General features: G+C 44.6%; 1 protein-coding gene across 1 annotated transcript in view; it reads left to right on the forward strand.

Moving 5' to 3' along the window:
* Positions 1-2,448: 2,448 nt before the first annotated feature.
* FMR1 (FMRP translational regulator 1) overlaps positions 2,449-14,231 on the forward strand; it is a 49,086-nt gene continuing 37,303 nt past the window's right edge. Inside the window, exon 1 of the mRNA XM_044305587.1 lies at positions 2,449-2,735. Within this exon, the coding sequence (XP_044161522.1) occupies positions 2,484-2,735 (252 nt within the window). The 5' untranslated portion in view covers positions 2,449-2,483. The remainder of the gene's footprint in view (positions 2,736-14,231) is intronic.

Raw genomic sequence — 14,231 nt, forward strand, 5'->3', positions numbered from 1 at the left:
TTGAGGAATAGGACCTTTGATGACGTAATTGCGATCATCACATGATCTTTTACCATGGTGACGGACCATGTGATGAGCACAGTGATGTCATCAAAGGTCCTTTTCCTGTGCACAGCAAAGAAGAAGAGAATATATATTTTTTTTTAACCCCTCCAGCCCTATTGTACTATGCATTCTGTATTCAGAATGCTATTATTTTCCCTTATATTCATGTTATAAGGGAAAACAATAAAGATCGAGTCTCCATCCCGATAGTCTCCTAGCAACCGTGCGTTAAAATCGCACCGCATCTGCACTTGCTTGCAATTTTCACACAGCCCCATTCACTTCTATGGGGCCTGCGTTGCGTGAAAAACACAGAAAATAGAACATGCTGAGATTTTCACACAACGCATAAGTGATGCGTGAAAATCACCGCTCGTGTGCACAGCCCCATAGAAATGAATGGGTCCGGATTTAGTGCGGGTGCAATGCGTTCACGTCACGCATTGCACCCGCGCGGAAAACTCGCTTGTGTGAAAGGGGCCTAAATGTGGCATCAGTAGCTGTATGAAGACCCTGAAGAGGATTCTGACAAAGTGAGCCTTCTAAATGTGGACAGCAGTAAGGAGGACTCTATAGGGTCCCCTGACGATTAGAGAAGCAACATGTCCTGCTCTATCCTCACCTGTCTGGTACTGATGCTGCTGTTCAGATTTCTATTGTTAACAGATAGTTTTGGTATTTTATGAAACATTTTAACTCCCCTTTAGTTCAATATATTTTTTTTTTCTTATTTTCCTCCTCTAAAACCCGGGTGCGTCTTATAGGGCGGAAAATACGGTATGTAGCCGGGCATATTCTCAAACTAGCTCTCCATCAGAATGGGACCCCCGATCTCGGGATCATGAGGGTCTCAGCAGTTGGCCCCCCACTGATCACTTCATGACTCCCTATTAGTCTTCAGTGAAGCGAGCTTTGCATGCTTCATCTGTAGTCGCTTCGTTCAAAACTTCGGAATAATACTGTACAGAGATCCGTAGAATGTATGGGCTCCGATGAGCCAAAGAAAGTTATTCGCAAAGTCACGCGTGAAAAACTTAGGTAGTTGATTTTTATTTATTTTTTTAAGAGGAAAATCACTTTAAAACTTGGAACCAAACTCTGCTTCGGTTCAGACTGGTACCTCCGACTAGAGCCCAGATAGATCTCCGTACAGTATTATTCCGAAGTTTTGAACGAAGCGACTCCAGATGTAGCATTGGAAGCTCGCCTCGCTCAACTCTCTATTCTGTAGATAGGGTGCAACTTGGCACAATCCCTTTAATATTGCCCAGGGTGACATTTTGTCTAAAACTGACCCTGCAGGAACGGCCGCTGATATCGGTCACACGAGGCGGATTGTTATTGTGTTTACGGTTATTTTTGGTATTTGCTAAGGGCAGCGGTGACAACGCAGGCGGCCTTACAGGCCGACACATAGGGGACAGTTACCACTCATTTCCCAGAGGTAAGCATACGCTTTTTAACCTTGGCCTGCCTGCGGAGAGCCTGTGTTGTACCGGCGTCTACTATAAGGTCACCGTATGACAGTAACATGCTGTGTCAGGCTGCTTTCACACTAGCGTTTTTGCTGGATCCGACAGGGTTAAGAAAAAAACGCTTCCATTACTGATAATACAACCGTCTGCATCGGTGGATCCGTCGTGAACTCCATTGAAAGTCAATGAGGGACGGATCCGTTTTCTATCGTGGCAGAGAAAACTGATCTGCTCCCATTGACTTGCATTGCGGATCATGACGGATCCGCCTTGCTCCGCATCCCATAATGGAAAGAAAACCGCAGCTTAATCTCCTGGTATGAGAACGCAACGCATTCTGGAGCTTTCCGTTCTGTTCAGTTACGTTTTGTCCCCTTTGACAATGAATGGTGACAAAACGGAAGCGTTTTTTTCCAGTATTGAGACCCTGTGACGGATCTCAATACTGTAAAATAGAAACACTAGTGTGAAAGTAGCCTTAGGGTGGGCAGTGCAATTGTAATAGCGCCGCCAGGCCATACGTCATTCACATGTAAGTAACAGTATAGTCCTACTGAGCGCGCCCTCTAGCGGTGTCACAACGAGGCTACAAACGGGTACAGAGGACATTCCCGGCGTCCCCTCTACCTCAGACCGGACCCCATCCCTCGCGTTCCTCTCCCGCCGCCAGACGCGCTCCTCAGCCACACCCCTGTCTGCTCCCTCACCTCCATGGCAACCCCCGGCTGAACGCCCCACCCCTCCTCCTGACGTCAGCCGCAAGCGCTCCACACAGTCCAAATAAATAAATAACTAGAAGGAGCGCGCCATCCGATTGGGCGACGCAAGGGAGCGTCGCCGTCCCGTTGGCTTCCGCGCCTATCAGTCGGCGTGACGTCAGAAGCCACTAGGTTAGGCTGCGCCCGCTGTTTGTGAATGGGCGTGATCGAAAGCCGCGGCCTCTCGTCACGTGATCGCGTTTTAATGTTTACATTCGAGGCGGGTGAGGGGGGAATCCTTTCGCCAGACGGGTGCCCGTTTCGGTTTCATTTCCCGGGAGGAGGTGGAGAGGGGACGGCCGACCGGCGGCGCTCATGCTGCGGTCCAACCACTGACGAGAGGAGACAGAGGCCTGGAGGGACCGCCTTATCTGCAGCCAGTGACCAGGGCATCGCGCCGAGCAACATGGAGGAGCTGGTGGTGGAGGTGCGGGGCTCCAATGGAGCCTTCTACAAGGTGAGGCCTGTGCATCCCCGGCAGCAGCCGTCCTCCGCCGGCAGGGATGCGTTCGGAGTCCGGGCCCGGGCTGAATGCTCTGAGCACAGGCCTGCATCTGCATATAATGACTTGCAAACTTCCCCTCCCTCCATTCATAGTGCATTCCTCCCCCCGTCTGCAGCTGCAGTGCCATCTCCCACCTGCTGCCTGGCACCAGGGCACGGCTCCTAGCCTGGCATCACCTAGGATCTAACCCTCCCCTTTTTAGGTTGTCCACATATATCCTGTCATCTCCATACTGGGCAGGGCATGATGCCCATAGGGTCTGATTAGTGCATTTAACCCCTTCCATTGTTTTGGTGCCAGCCTGATGTCTGAATGGCTTGTTACATTTTACCTTTGTGTTTCCTCGTTTTATTTTGTTTTATCAAATCCTTCTTCCTTTCTTAGATGTGGGTGACAACCCATATGGCCGCCCTTACGGGTCTGGCCGGGTTGTCGCTCAACTTTCCTGGATTTAGTTATTCTCCACTTTGCGCGAGGGATCGGAGGGGTGACAACTGCGGAGGTGGCTGAGACCTGGTTGTGTTGGCTCTCATAATGCATGTTTGCCCTTCACATGGTAGGCAGCACGGTATGGCGCCCTGGTAATGGTGCGCCACACGTCATCAGATGGCATGCCAAGGCTGGGCAAGGTACCACATGCGCAGTGATGATGGGAAAGTTGTTATTTCTTGGCTGCCGGAGACGAGCAGACTTATCGGAGCGACTAAGACAGGGATGCACAACCCCTAAGGGCACACGCATCCTCCTCCTGCTGAATGGAAACACGACTGGGGTGCCGCGCAGTAAACCATGGGCGATTCCTTCACTATGGAGGAAAGTGCTCATTGGTTAAAGGGTTTTTTTCTCTTCTAGGACATTGATGGTGTATCGCTACAATATGCCATCGATGTCAGATAGGTGCAGGTCCCACCTCCTGGACCCATTCCTGTCTCCAGAACGGGGCCCCCAACGTGCTCTTCATTCACTGGATTGGGAGTTCCAAAAATAGTTGAGTGAGCTTGCTCTGCTATTTTCCGAAGTCCCGTGGCGGTCAATGGAGAGTATGCCATGCATGCGCGGCCACCTCTCCATTCACCGCTGTGGGACTGCTGGAATTAGCCAGCGCTCAGCTATTTTCAGAACTCCCATAGCAGTGAATGGAGGGCGGTCGCGCCTGCGTGATTGGTATCCTGAAGGAGAGCACTTCTGGAGGTAGGTGTGGGACCTGCTCCTATCTGACATTGAACCAAGTGATATGCCATCAGTGTCCGAGATGGGAATACCCCTTTAATATAGACTCCTGTCACACTGTCAGCGGCTATATCTATGAGTAGGCACCTGCATTAACCAATGATCGCTGCCCCCTGCCTGTTATAATCAGTGAAGGAAAGCACTTGTTTATACATAGGAGCTAGGATGGCCAACACTGTGCCCCCTGCTCCCCATTGTTTAAAGTATACTGGCAGAGGGTCCTTTCACACTAGCGTTATTCTTTTCCGGCACGGCGTTCCGTCCTAGGGGCTCTATACCGGAAAAGAACTGATTAGTTTTATCCCAATGCATTCTGAATGGAGAGTAATCCGTTCAGGATGCATCAGGATGTCTTCAGTTCACAGTCACCGAACAGCGTTTTGGACGGAGGAAATACAGCAGCATGCTAGAGTATTATCTCTGTCCAAAATTCTGGATCAGTTGCCGGATCCGGCATTAATTTACATTGAAATGTATTAGTGCCGGATCCGTCCTTCTAGTCCGGTAAAAATGTTATTAAAAATATATAACGGATCTGTTTCTCCGAATGAAATCCGGAGAGACAGATCTGTTCTTGCAATGCATTTGTAAGACGGATCTAATGCTAACCTAACTAGCCTACTTGTATCTATGCCCCCGTTACTCCAGAAATCTAACTTTTATAATATGCTAATTAGCCTCTAGGTGCGGGATGGGGGGGTTGCTCCTGCCCCTGCTCCTAGAGGCTCTGTTCTGCCACCTCTGGCCACACCCTGCTACACTGGCTTGACAAGGCCAGGCAGCCTTCACCTTCAACTGCCGGCCCTGTGCGCTGAGGAAATCCTGCGCCGTTCAGTTTTCGGCGCAGGCGCAGTGAGGAAACTGGCAGCCGGCGAGCGCCCTTTACTCACTGCACCCGTGCCGTATACTGAATGGCACGGCGCAGGCGCGAGATTTACACGGCAGACAGGGCCAGCAGTAGGAGACCAACGCTGCCTGGCCCTGTCAATCTAGTGTGTCCGTATTTCCGTTGCAAAAAAACAGAACATGTCCTATTATTGTCTGCATTACTGACAAGGATAGTACTGTTCTATTACGGGTCAGCTGTTCCGTCCCGCAAAATACATAATGCACACGGACGTCATCCTCAAAATAAATACGGTCGTCTACATGAGCCCTTAAACTTGCTTTTCTCTTAGCCATTACCTCTGCTAGGAGAGTTAGTGTGATCGCTGCACTTGCCATTGACCAGCCTTACTTGGTGATCTTGGAGGATCGGGTGGTGGATCTCTCCTGATCCTTCATTTTTACCAAAGGTCTCTTCCCAGTTTCCCCGTTCTCAAGAGATAGATTTAGGCCTCTTTCACACGGGCGTCGTGGGTGAGGGCCGGATGCGTTCAGGGTGCATTGCGGGAAACCCACTCGAGTAGGCACACAATTTAGTCAGTTTTGTCTGCGATTGTGTTCCAATGTTAAATTATTTTTTGCGAGAGTGCAATGCGTTTTGCACGCGCGTGAGAAAAAACTGAATGTGGTACCCAGACCCGAACCCGGACTTCTTCACTGATGTTTGGTTTGACGTTCTGTAGATTTTATTATTTTCCATTATAACATGGTTATAATGGAAAATAATAGCATTCTTTAATACAGAATGCTAAGTATAATGTCAATTGAGGGTTAAAAAATAATAAAAACATAACTCGCCTCGTCCACTTCATTGCGCAGCCGGCATCGTCTTCTTTCTTCTTCTTTCAGGACCCGCAAAAGACCGTTGATGTAATCGCGCTCAGCGCGTGGTGACGTCAGCGCAGGTTCTGCTGAATGAAGATAGAAGGATCTTCTATCTTCATTCAAAAGGACCTGCTCTGACGTCGCTGCGCTCACCGCGCGGTGAGTGCGATTACGTCATCAGAGGTCCTTTTGCAAGTCCTGAAAGAAGACTATGCCGGCTGTGCAATCAAATGGATGAGGCGAGTTAATTTTTATTTATTTTTTAACTCCTCAAGGCACATTTTACTTTGCATTCTGTATTAAGAATGCTATTATTTTATCTTATAACAATGTTATAAGGGAAACTTATACAGTGAATAGACTTTAATGGGGTCCGGGGTTGCTCATCGCGATCATCTCCTAGCAACCATGCGAATATTTGCGATTTTTACGCAGCCCCATTTATTTCTATGGGGCCTGCTTTGCGTGAAAAACGCAGAATATAGAACACGCTGCGATTTTCATGCAACGCACAAGGGATTCGTGAAAATCACCGCTCATGTGCACAGCCCCATTGAAGTGAATGGGTCTGGATTCAGTGTGAATGCAATACGTTCACCTCACGCATTGCACCCACATGGAATTCTCGCCCGCGTGAAAGGGACCTTACCCTATCTCTGTGCTTCTCCAAAATATAAGAGGGAATCAGAATTTCATTGTTTAGATGTTAGGATGTGTATAATTCAATATCTACAGGTCACTCAGCCTTGGGGGTCCTCCTCCTGTCTGTTACTTTTATTCCAAGGTGCCAAGAAGGGCTCTGCTGATTCTTCCCAGACCATTGCTAGGTGGATTAGACAAGCTATTTACTTTGCATATTCTTCCAAGGGGGTTGTTCTGCCCTCGGGGTTCGGAGCTCGCTCTACTAGATCAGTCCCCACTTCATGGGCAGAGAGGGCCTCCACTTCTATAGAGCAGATTTGTAGGGCTGCCACATGGAGTTCTCCACATACACTTTTGTGCGTTTCTGTGTTGGACCACGCTGCTGTTTCTTCACTGAAAAAAAACCTTCCTTACAGCATAAAACCATTCACATCCCTGGACATAGGGGAAAACACCAAACTTCCACGTGTAAGTTCCTCTTATTCACTCCTGTGGAATATCAAGAGGGTGCACCGATAGTGAAGTACTGATAACTCAGGTCTACTAAAAGTGGTTTATTGTACTCACAAACAAATTCTTTGTAAAATCATATCAAAGTTGTTGAGACACTAATCGTCCTCCAGCCCGACCCGGGTTTCGCTTTCGCACTTCATCAGGGGCGGATATCCAACCCCTTACGGGGATGTCTTAAATTTGGTAGAAGTGTCCCACCCTTTTTTACCCTCAACCAATAAAAGCTTATACACTCTTTAAAACACAGATAAATAAAATTATATACAGTACAGACCAAAGGTTTGGACACACTTTCTCATTCAAAGAGTTTTCTTTATTTTCACGACCTATGAAAATTGTAGATTCACACTGAAGGCATCAAAACTATGAATTAACACATGTGGAATTATATACATAACAAAAAAGTGTGAAATAACTGAAAATATGTCATATTCTAGGTTCTTCAAAGTAGCCACCTTTTGCTTTGATTACTGCTTTGCACACTCTTGGCATTCTCTTGATGAGCTTCAAGAGGTAGTCACCTGAAATGGTTTTCACTTCACAGGTGTGCCCTGTCAGGTTTAATAAGTGGGATTTCTTGCCTTATAAATAGGGTTGGGACCATCAGTTGCGTTGTGGAGAAGTCAGGTGGATACACAGCTGATAGTCCTACTGAATAGACTGTTAGAATTTGTATTATGGCAAGAAAAAAGCAGCTAAGTAAACAAAAACGAGTGGCCATCATTACTTTAAGAAATGAAGGCCAGTCAGTCCGAAAAATTGGGAAACGTTGAAAGTAAGGGCTATTTGACCATGAAGGAGAGTGATGGGGTGCTGCGCCAGATGACCTGGCCTCCACAGTCACCGGACCTGAACCCAATCGAGATGGTTTGGGGTGAGCTGGACCGCAGAGTGAAGGCAAAAGGGCCAACAAGTGCGAAGCATCTCTGGGAACTCCTTCAAGACTGTTGGAAGACCATTTCAGGTGACTACCTCTTGAAGCTCATCAAGAGAATGCCAAGAGTGTGCAAAGCAGTAATCAAAGCAAAAGGTGGCTACTTTGAAGAACCTAGAATATGACATATTTTCAGTTGTTTCATACTTTTTTTGATAAGTATATAATTCCACATGTGTTAATTCATAGTTTTGATGCCTTCAGTGTGAATCTACAATTTTCATAGTCATAAAAATAAAGAAAACTCTTTGAATGAGAAGGTGTGTCCAAACTTTTGGTCTGTACTGTATATATTTAAGGAAGGAAGAATGGACAGCACTCCAAAAATATCAAAAATAGAAAAATGTATTCACCCATGTGGCATAAATCAGCAGCAGCGACGTTTCAGCTCATCCATAGAGCCTTTCTCAAGCAAATAACACGTGTCCATTAGCATATATATATATAGAGCAACCAATCAGAAAAAGTCACAAGTGTATAAGTGGTCATAATAACATATAATATAATCAATCACTTCAAAAAAAACTTTATTTTATTTATTGCAATACAATAGTGATACCATGATTCCAACATATAGCTAAATTGATACAAAAAAAAATGTCAATAATAAAAAAAATACAGTGCATTCAGATGTCTATTTAGTGTACATCATAATAAGTATATAATTGGTGACAGGTGGTGCAAATCCAAATCATGCTGTGAAACAGCGGAGCGTGGGAATGAAGTGATGACAGTACATACCATACAGGTGTGACGGCGACCTCATGTATTCATACTGCCGAAATCTCTGCGTGTTACAACCAGCACTGCGTCAAACATCACTAGAATGTAAGCCGGAAGTGATCTAGCTGGCTCCTCCTTGAGTTTGCGCATACGACCTCCGAGTCCAAAATCGCCAACTTGGTAATGGTATACCAGTGACTACAGGCCGACGCATGCGCATATACTCACTGACACCCACTGCGCCATCTTAGTAGAGGTACATGCAGCTAAAGTCCTAATGGCACAGAAATATGTGCACATATTATGGTGTACACAGGAGTAAGCAGGAGGTGACACCCTGTCAAGTACATCAACCCTCCGTATTGGGCGCATAACACTGCAGTATCAGGCGCACATACCGTTTGGTCACTCGCCTAGCTCCATCACCAATTCAACGAGGGTTCTCCTCCTATTAAGGACCACTAACCTCCTCCATTACTGTGATATTGGCACATCTGCAGTACAACATAAAACATGACGTATATCTATACATATGAGAGTCGCAATCCCACTCCAATGGATCCATGTACCCTGGTCATCACATCCCCACTCCGATCCATCACAGCATCTATATAAAAGAAGAACATAAGAGGAAAAAATTATTAAATTAAATCTTTAACCTTGAAACTAACACATTAAAACAATATTGGTTGTGTTATTCTGCATAACACCATATCCAATGGAAGTGAGAGAGCCCAAATAAATACGGGGGCGACGGCAAGCCTGCAATCATATAAACACTCCTGGATTATACTCCACATCAAGACCCTTTGGTTTGAGACTGTTGAGTATATAAATACAGTGCATCTCCCTTTTTTTTTTTTTTAAGTGTTGTTCTATCACCCCCTCTCCTAGGTAGGGGGACATGATCGAGGATCCAACACTTTAAATCTTTCTCTGCATAAATGAAGTCAGTGAAGTCTTTTCTTGTGTATGGACAACCAATGGTTACGCAACCTAGTTTTAAGGCCTGTTGATGTCTCCCCTACGTAAAGTAGTTTGCAGGGACATGTTAAAACATATATGACATAACTTGAATTACAAGTAAGGTGGTATCGAATAGGATGTACCACTCCTGTGTCAGGGTGTCTAAACTCAGGACCTCTACAGATGTAGCGACAACTGATACCGCACAGGCAGAGGAAGCTGCCCCTGCCCGGCTGTGTCAGTGTGGCTTGTTTCATCCTACTTTTAGGGCCAACATCAGCTTTAGTCAGTTGATGACGCAAATTCCTCGTCCTACGGTATGCAAACAAGGGAGGTGATCTTAATTCAGTGATCCTACCGAGAGACACCCTTTGAGGATGCCCCAGTGTCGTCTAATTATTTGATTAAGGCCTGCACTACTTTCAGTATACGCCGAAATAAATGGGACTCGATTACATTTCTCCTTAAATTGTTTACTGATTAATGTGTCTTTTCTATCAGCCTAAACCAGAAAATTCCCTGCAAGGGACTATCTTCCCATACTTCACTAGTTTCATTCATAAGAACTCTCCAGCATCATCTACCATGTGATCGGATCACGCGAGGGGTTCTCCCCAATCAATAGCTACACATCTCCCATTCATTAAAAGATCCACGCTTCCAACTCTGAAGTAAGTAATCGCGGCATTGTGTAGCCCTCGGCGGGGCATTCAAACTAAGCAGGGTTTTAAATCGCACTCAACATTCAGCCCTCAATTCTGTAAAAAAAAAAAATATGATCCTTCTCATTGGAACAATCTGCCATCACTTCTCCTTTTTTTTTATTTCTTTACTTCTATTTTTGCATGGAAGGCAGACCCCACACCATGTGAATTTGCTCCCTTTTTTCAACACAATAGTTTGAGGTGCCGCAGTATATACTAGACGATTCCTGAGGTTCGGGCTTTTTTTAAAATAACCTCTGGACATTTTGGGATTTCTTTTCCCAAAATAGGGTCATTTTTCAAGACCCTTCCCCCATCCTCCTCCAAGTTTTCTAAATGACGTTTTTAAGTAAATGGGGGCGGAGTTCCGGCGGCAGCGCTGCAAGAGGCAGCCGGACTAAAGGTACGACATGCAGTACTTTTAGTCCGGCTGCCTCTCACCGTGCTGCCGCCGGAACTCCACCCACACCCCCATTATAGTCAATAGGGAAGGAGCGGCAGTCCGGGGGCACACGTGAACTAGCTGCAGGACGGATCCAACAAGCTGTTCAACTGCCGGAACAGCCTGCCGGACTCCCCTGCCGCTAGTGTGAAACTAGCCTTAGCGCTGATATTACAATCATTCATGTTCTGTTCTGAAATAAATTCCTCCAGACCTTGCCTCTCCCCTTTCCATATTAACAGGCAATCGTTGATATAGCGTCACCACTCACCTTTTTTTTTTTTTTATTCAAAATAGGACAGATTTTCTCTTTTTCCCAGAGGGCCATGAATAAATTGGAGAAGCTTGGGGCGAAATTCACCCCCATCGCCGTCCTAGTAAATAAGTGTTTTTAAAAATAAAATGGTTATGAGAGAGACAAAAATCTAGGCAATCTAAAATAAAAAGGGGGGTCCCCATTCAATGCCTCCTCCAGCCCTCTGAGGCCCAGAGTTTTTGGAATAATCGTATAGAGGGGGGTGACGTCTGCTGTAGCCAACCACCTATCAGCACTACTAATCCCTAAATTATCCACCAGTTCTATAGCACTTCCAGAATCTTTTAAATATGATAGAACCTGTGTTACATATATCTGCAGAAAAAAAATCAACGTACTCACAGAGTCTGCTTGTCAAAGAATGAATCCCCTCAACGATGGGTCTCCCGGGGGGGTTTTGCAAGCTTTTATGAATTTTAGGAAGGTGTTTTTTTTTTTTTTTGTCATTTTTTCCTTCGCTAGTCAGATTATGTTTTCTGGGTCTCGTATCTAAATTCTCTTAAAATTCCCCTTTTGAAAGCCTTGATACAGTCATGGTCCCGATTTTTAGGAAAAAATCTTGATTTTATCACGCAGCTGAGTGTGAATGATTCCATTCACACTCCCTGCGTTTTTGAGTGGAGTTGCCTGCTTATTATTATGGTACTTTGCCATGTTTAATTTCCTAATATACTTATGTATATCTAAGAATACCTCAAATTTATTGAGCCCGTGAGTGGGTGCAAATTTGAACCCCTTTCCTAGTACTCTTTTTCTGATTCTGAGAGTATATGGGAGCTTAGATTAAACACTCCTTTTATTTCCCGTGCTCTTCTTTCTGTATCAGCTGCTGTTTTCCTCTTCATCTTTTCCCTCTACATAACTTCTTTTTTGGGGGGAGTTTGTTTTTCCTTTCTCTACTCCCATTCCCTCGATTATATTGTCCCTTTGAACTCCTTTTGTCACTTGGTGTGGAACATTTTGTTTCTCCAAATCCTATACGTTTGTAATAGTAGTGCATCCTCATTTTTATTTTGCTGGGAATATGGCTGTGATTGTTGGTTAATATTTCTAACGCCCTGCTGTGATGGCTGCCCATGCCTTCCGTAGTTATGCCTATATGTTCCTTACATACCCATGTGGTGTATTATAGTTTCGATATTGTCTCATCCACAGTCTCTGATCCCATGTATTATAATATTTTTAAAACCTCTTCCACTATTAAAATAGCCTGTAGGATGACCCCCTTGTGAACAACCTGCAAAATAAATTTATTTTAGATTTGTTTTTAAAAATAAAATCTAGGCACTTATTTACAGTGCACTGGGGCGGCGATGGGGGCGAAATTCGCCCAAAGCTTCGCCAATTTATTCATGGCCCTCTGGAAAAAAGGGGAAATCTGTCCTATTTTGAATAAAATAAAAAAAAAACACAAAAAGGTGAGTTGATATTGTGGTGACGCTATATCAACGATTGCCTGTTAATATGGAAAGGGAAAAAGCAAGGTCTGGAGTAATTTATTTCAGAACTGAACATGAATGATTGGAACCTCCGATTCACTAGTAATATCAGCGCAACCTCAGTAGATTTTTTATTTTTTTTAGACCTGCAATTATTTTATTGAAAATAACCGTTTTAAAAGTAAAAAAAAGATGTCAATGCATATATAGACGTTACAGCGCTCCAGATGGCGACTTTAAATTTGCAGATGGCGACAAGACTTTTTAGCCTTGTCGGCATTTGCGTCAGGGCTGCCATGGTAAGCTCCCTGCTGCCGTGTGCACAAAGCCCAGGGCAGCAGGGACAGTGTAAAGTCCTATTCACCCTAATATAGCTCTATTAGGGTGAATAGGACAAGGGGTTGTAGCCCCTAAGTGGAATAATAGTAAATAAAAAGTGTTAAAAAAAAAAAGTTTAAAAAAACACAAACACCAAAATATTAAGTATAAATTGCCCCCTTTCCCAATTTTGCATATAAAATATATAAACATATTACATATTGCCACATTTGAAAAGTCCAAACTATTAAAATAAAAAAATGTCCTATGAGGTGAGCGCCATAACACAAAAAAAACTATATAAAACTGTGCAATTCGCCATTTTTTTTTTTTTTGTCACCTTGTTCCCCCCCAAAAATAGGATCGGACTGTTCTATTATGGGCCGGACGTTCCATAAAATGCGGAATGCATGCAGAATTTTTTGGTGTTTTGTTATTTTTCTGCGTGGTATTGAGTATCGCAATACTTTTTTATGGTATCAAAACTGAAACTAAATTTTGGTATCGAAACAACCCTAGTCTGGACTCTGGAGCACTGCGTTAGCAGTTGTCATTATGCACCTTGGTTAAAGAACATCCCCCAAGGGACAGATTCAAAGAATATACCGTAATTGCACAGAAAACAGAGATTTTAGAGATCAGAGTCAGGTTATTAAGGAGCGCTTTTCGGAAAAGTGATACGATGAAGAAGTTTTAGATAGATACAGTAATATAGAAGGGAGTGTAAAATTAAAAGAACAAAAGGCTACAAAGAAAAGTAAGTATTTTAGGTTCACCATTCTCACTCAGTACAACACTAATGTGGGTGTACTTAAAAACGCCATTCTGGAAAACCTGGGGGGACTCCATTGTGCACATTAATCAAATAGAGGTAGAATGGATGTTTAACCTAGTTACGCTCCAACCACAAGGGCTGAATGTTGAGTGCGATTTAAAACCCTGCTTAGTTTGAATGCCCCATACACAATGCCGGGATTACTTGCTTCAGAGTTGGAAGCGTGGATCTTTTAATGAATGGGAGATGTGTAGTTATTGATTGGGAAGAATCCCTTGCTTGATCCGATCACTTGGTAGATGATGCTGGAGAGTTCTTATGAATGAAACTAGTGAAGTATGGGAAGATAGTCCCTTGCAGGGAATTTTTTGGTTTAGGCTGGGTATTAGACAGAATTATTAAAGGGGTTGTCCGGGTTCAGAGCTGAACCCGGACATACCTCCATTTTCATTCAGGTAGCCCCCTGACTTGAGCATCGGAGCAGTTCATGATCCGATGCTCGCCTTTGCCCTGCGCTAGATCGCGCAGGGCAATAGCTCTTTTGTTTACCATAAAACATAATACACAGTGTGCTCGGTGACGGGTGACGTCACTGGCTCTGATGGGCGTGCTTTAGTGCTGCCCAAGCTGTTTTACTGACTAGGGCAGCACTAAAGCCCGCCCATCATGGAGAGCACGGTTTGTCACCGGAACTCTTGAAAATGTCTTTGCCCTGCGCGATTTAGCGCAAGGCAAA

Source organism: Bufo gargarizans, chromosome 9 (assembly GCF_014858855.1).
Source record: "Bufo gargarizans isolate SCDJY-AF-19 chromosome 9, ASM1485885v1, whole genome shotgun sequence".
Taxonomy (NCBI): Eukaryota; Metazoa; Chordata; class Amphibia; order Anura; family Bufonidae; genus Bufo; species Bufo gargarizans.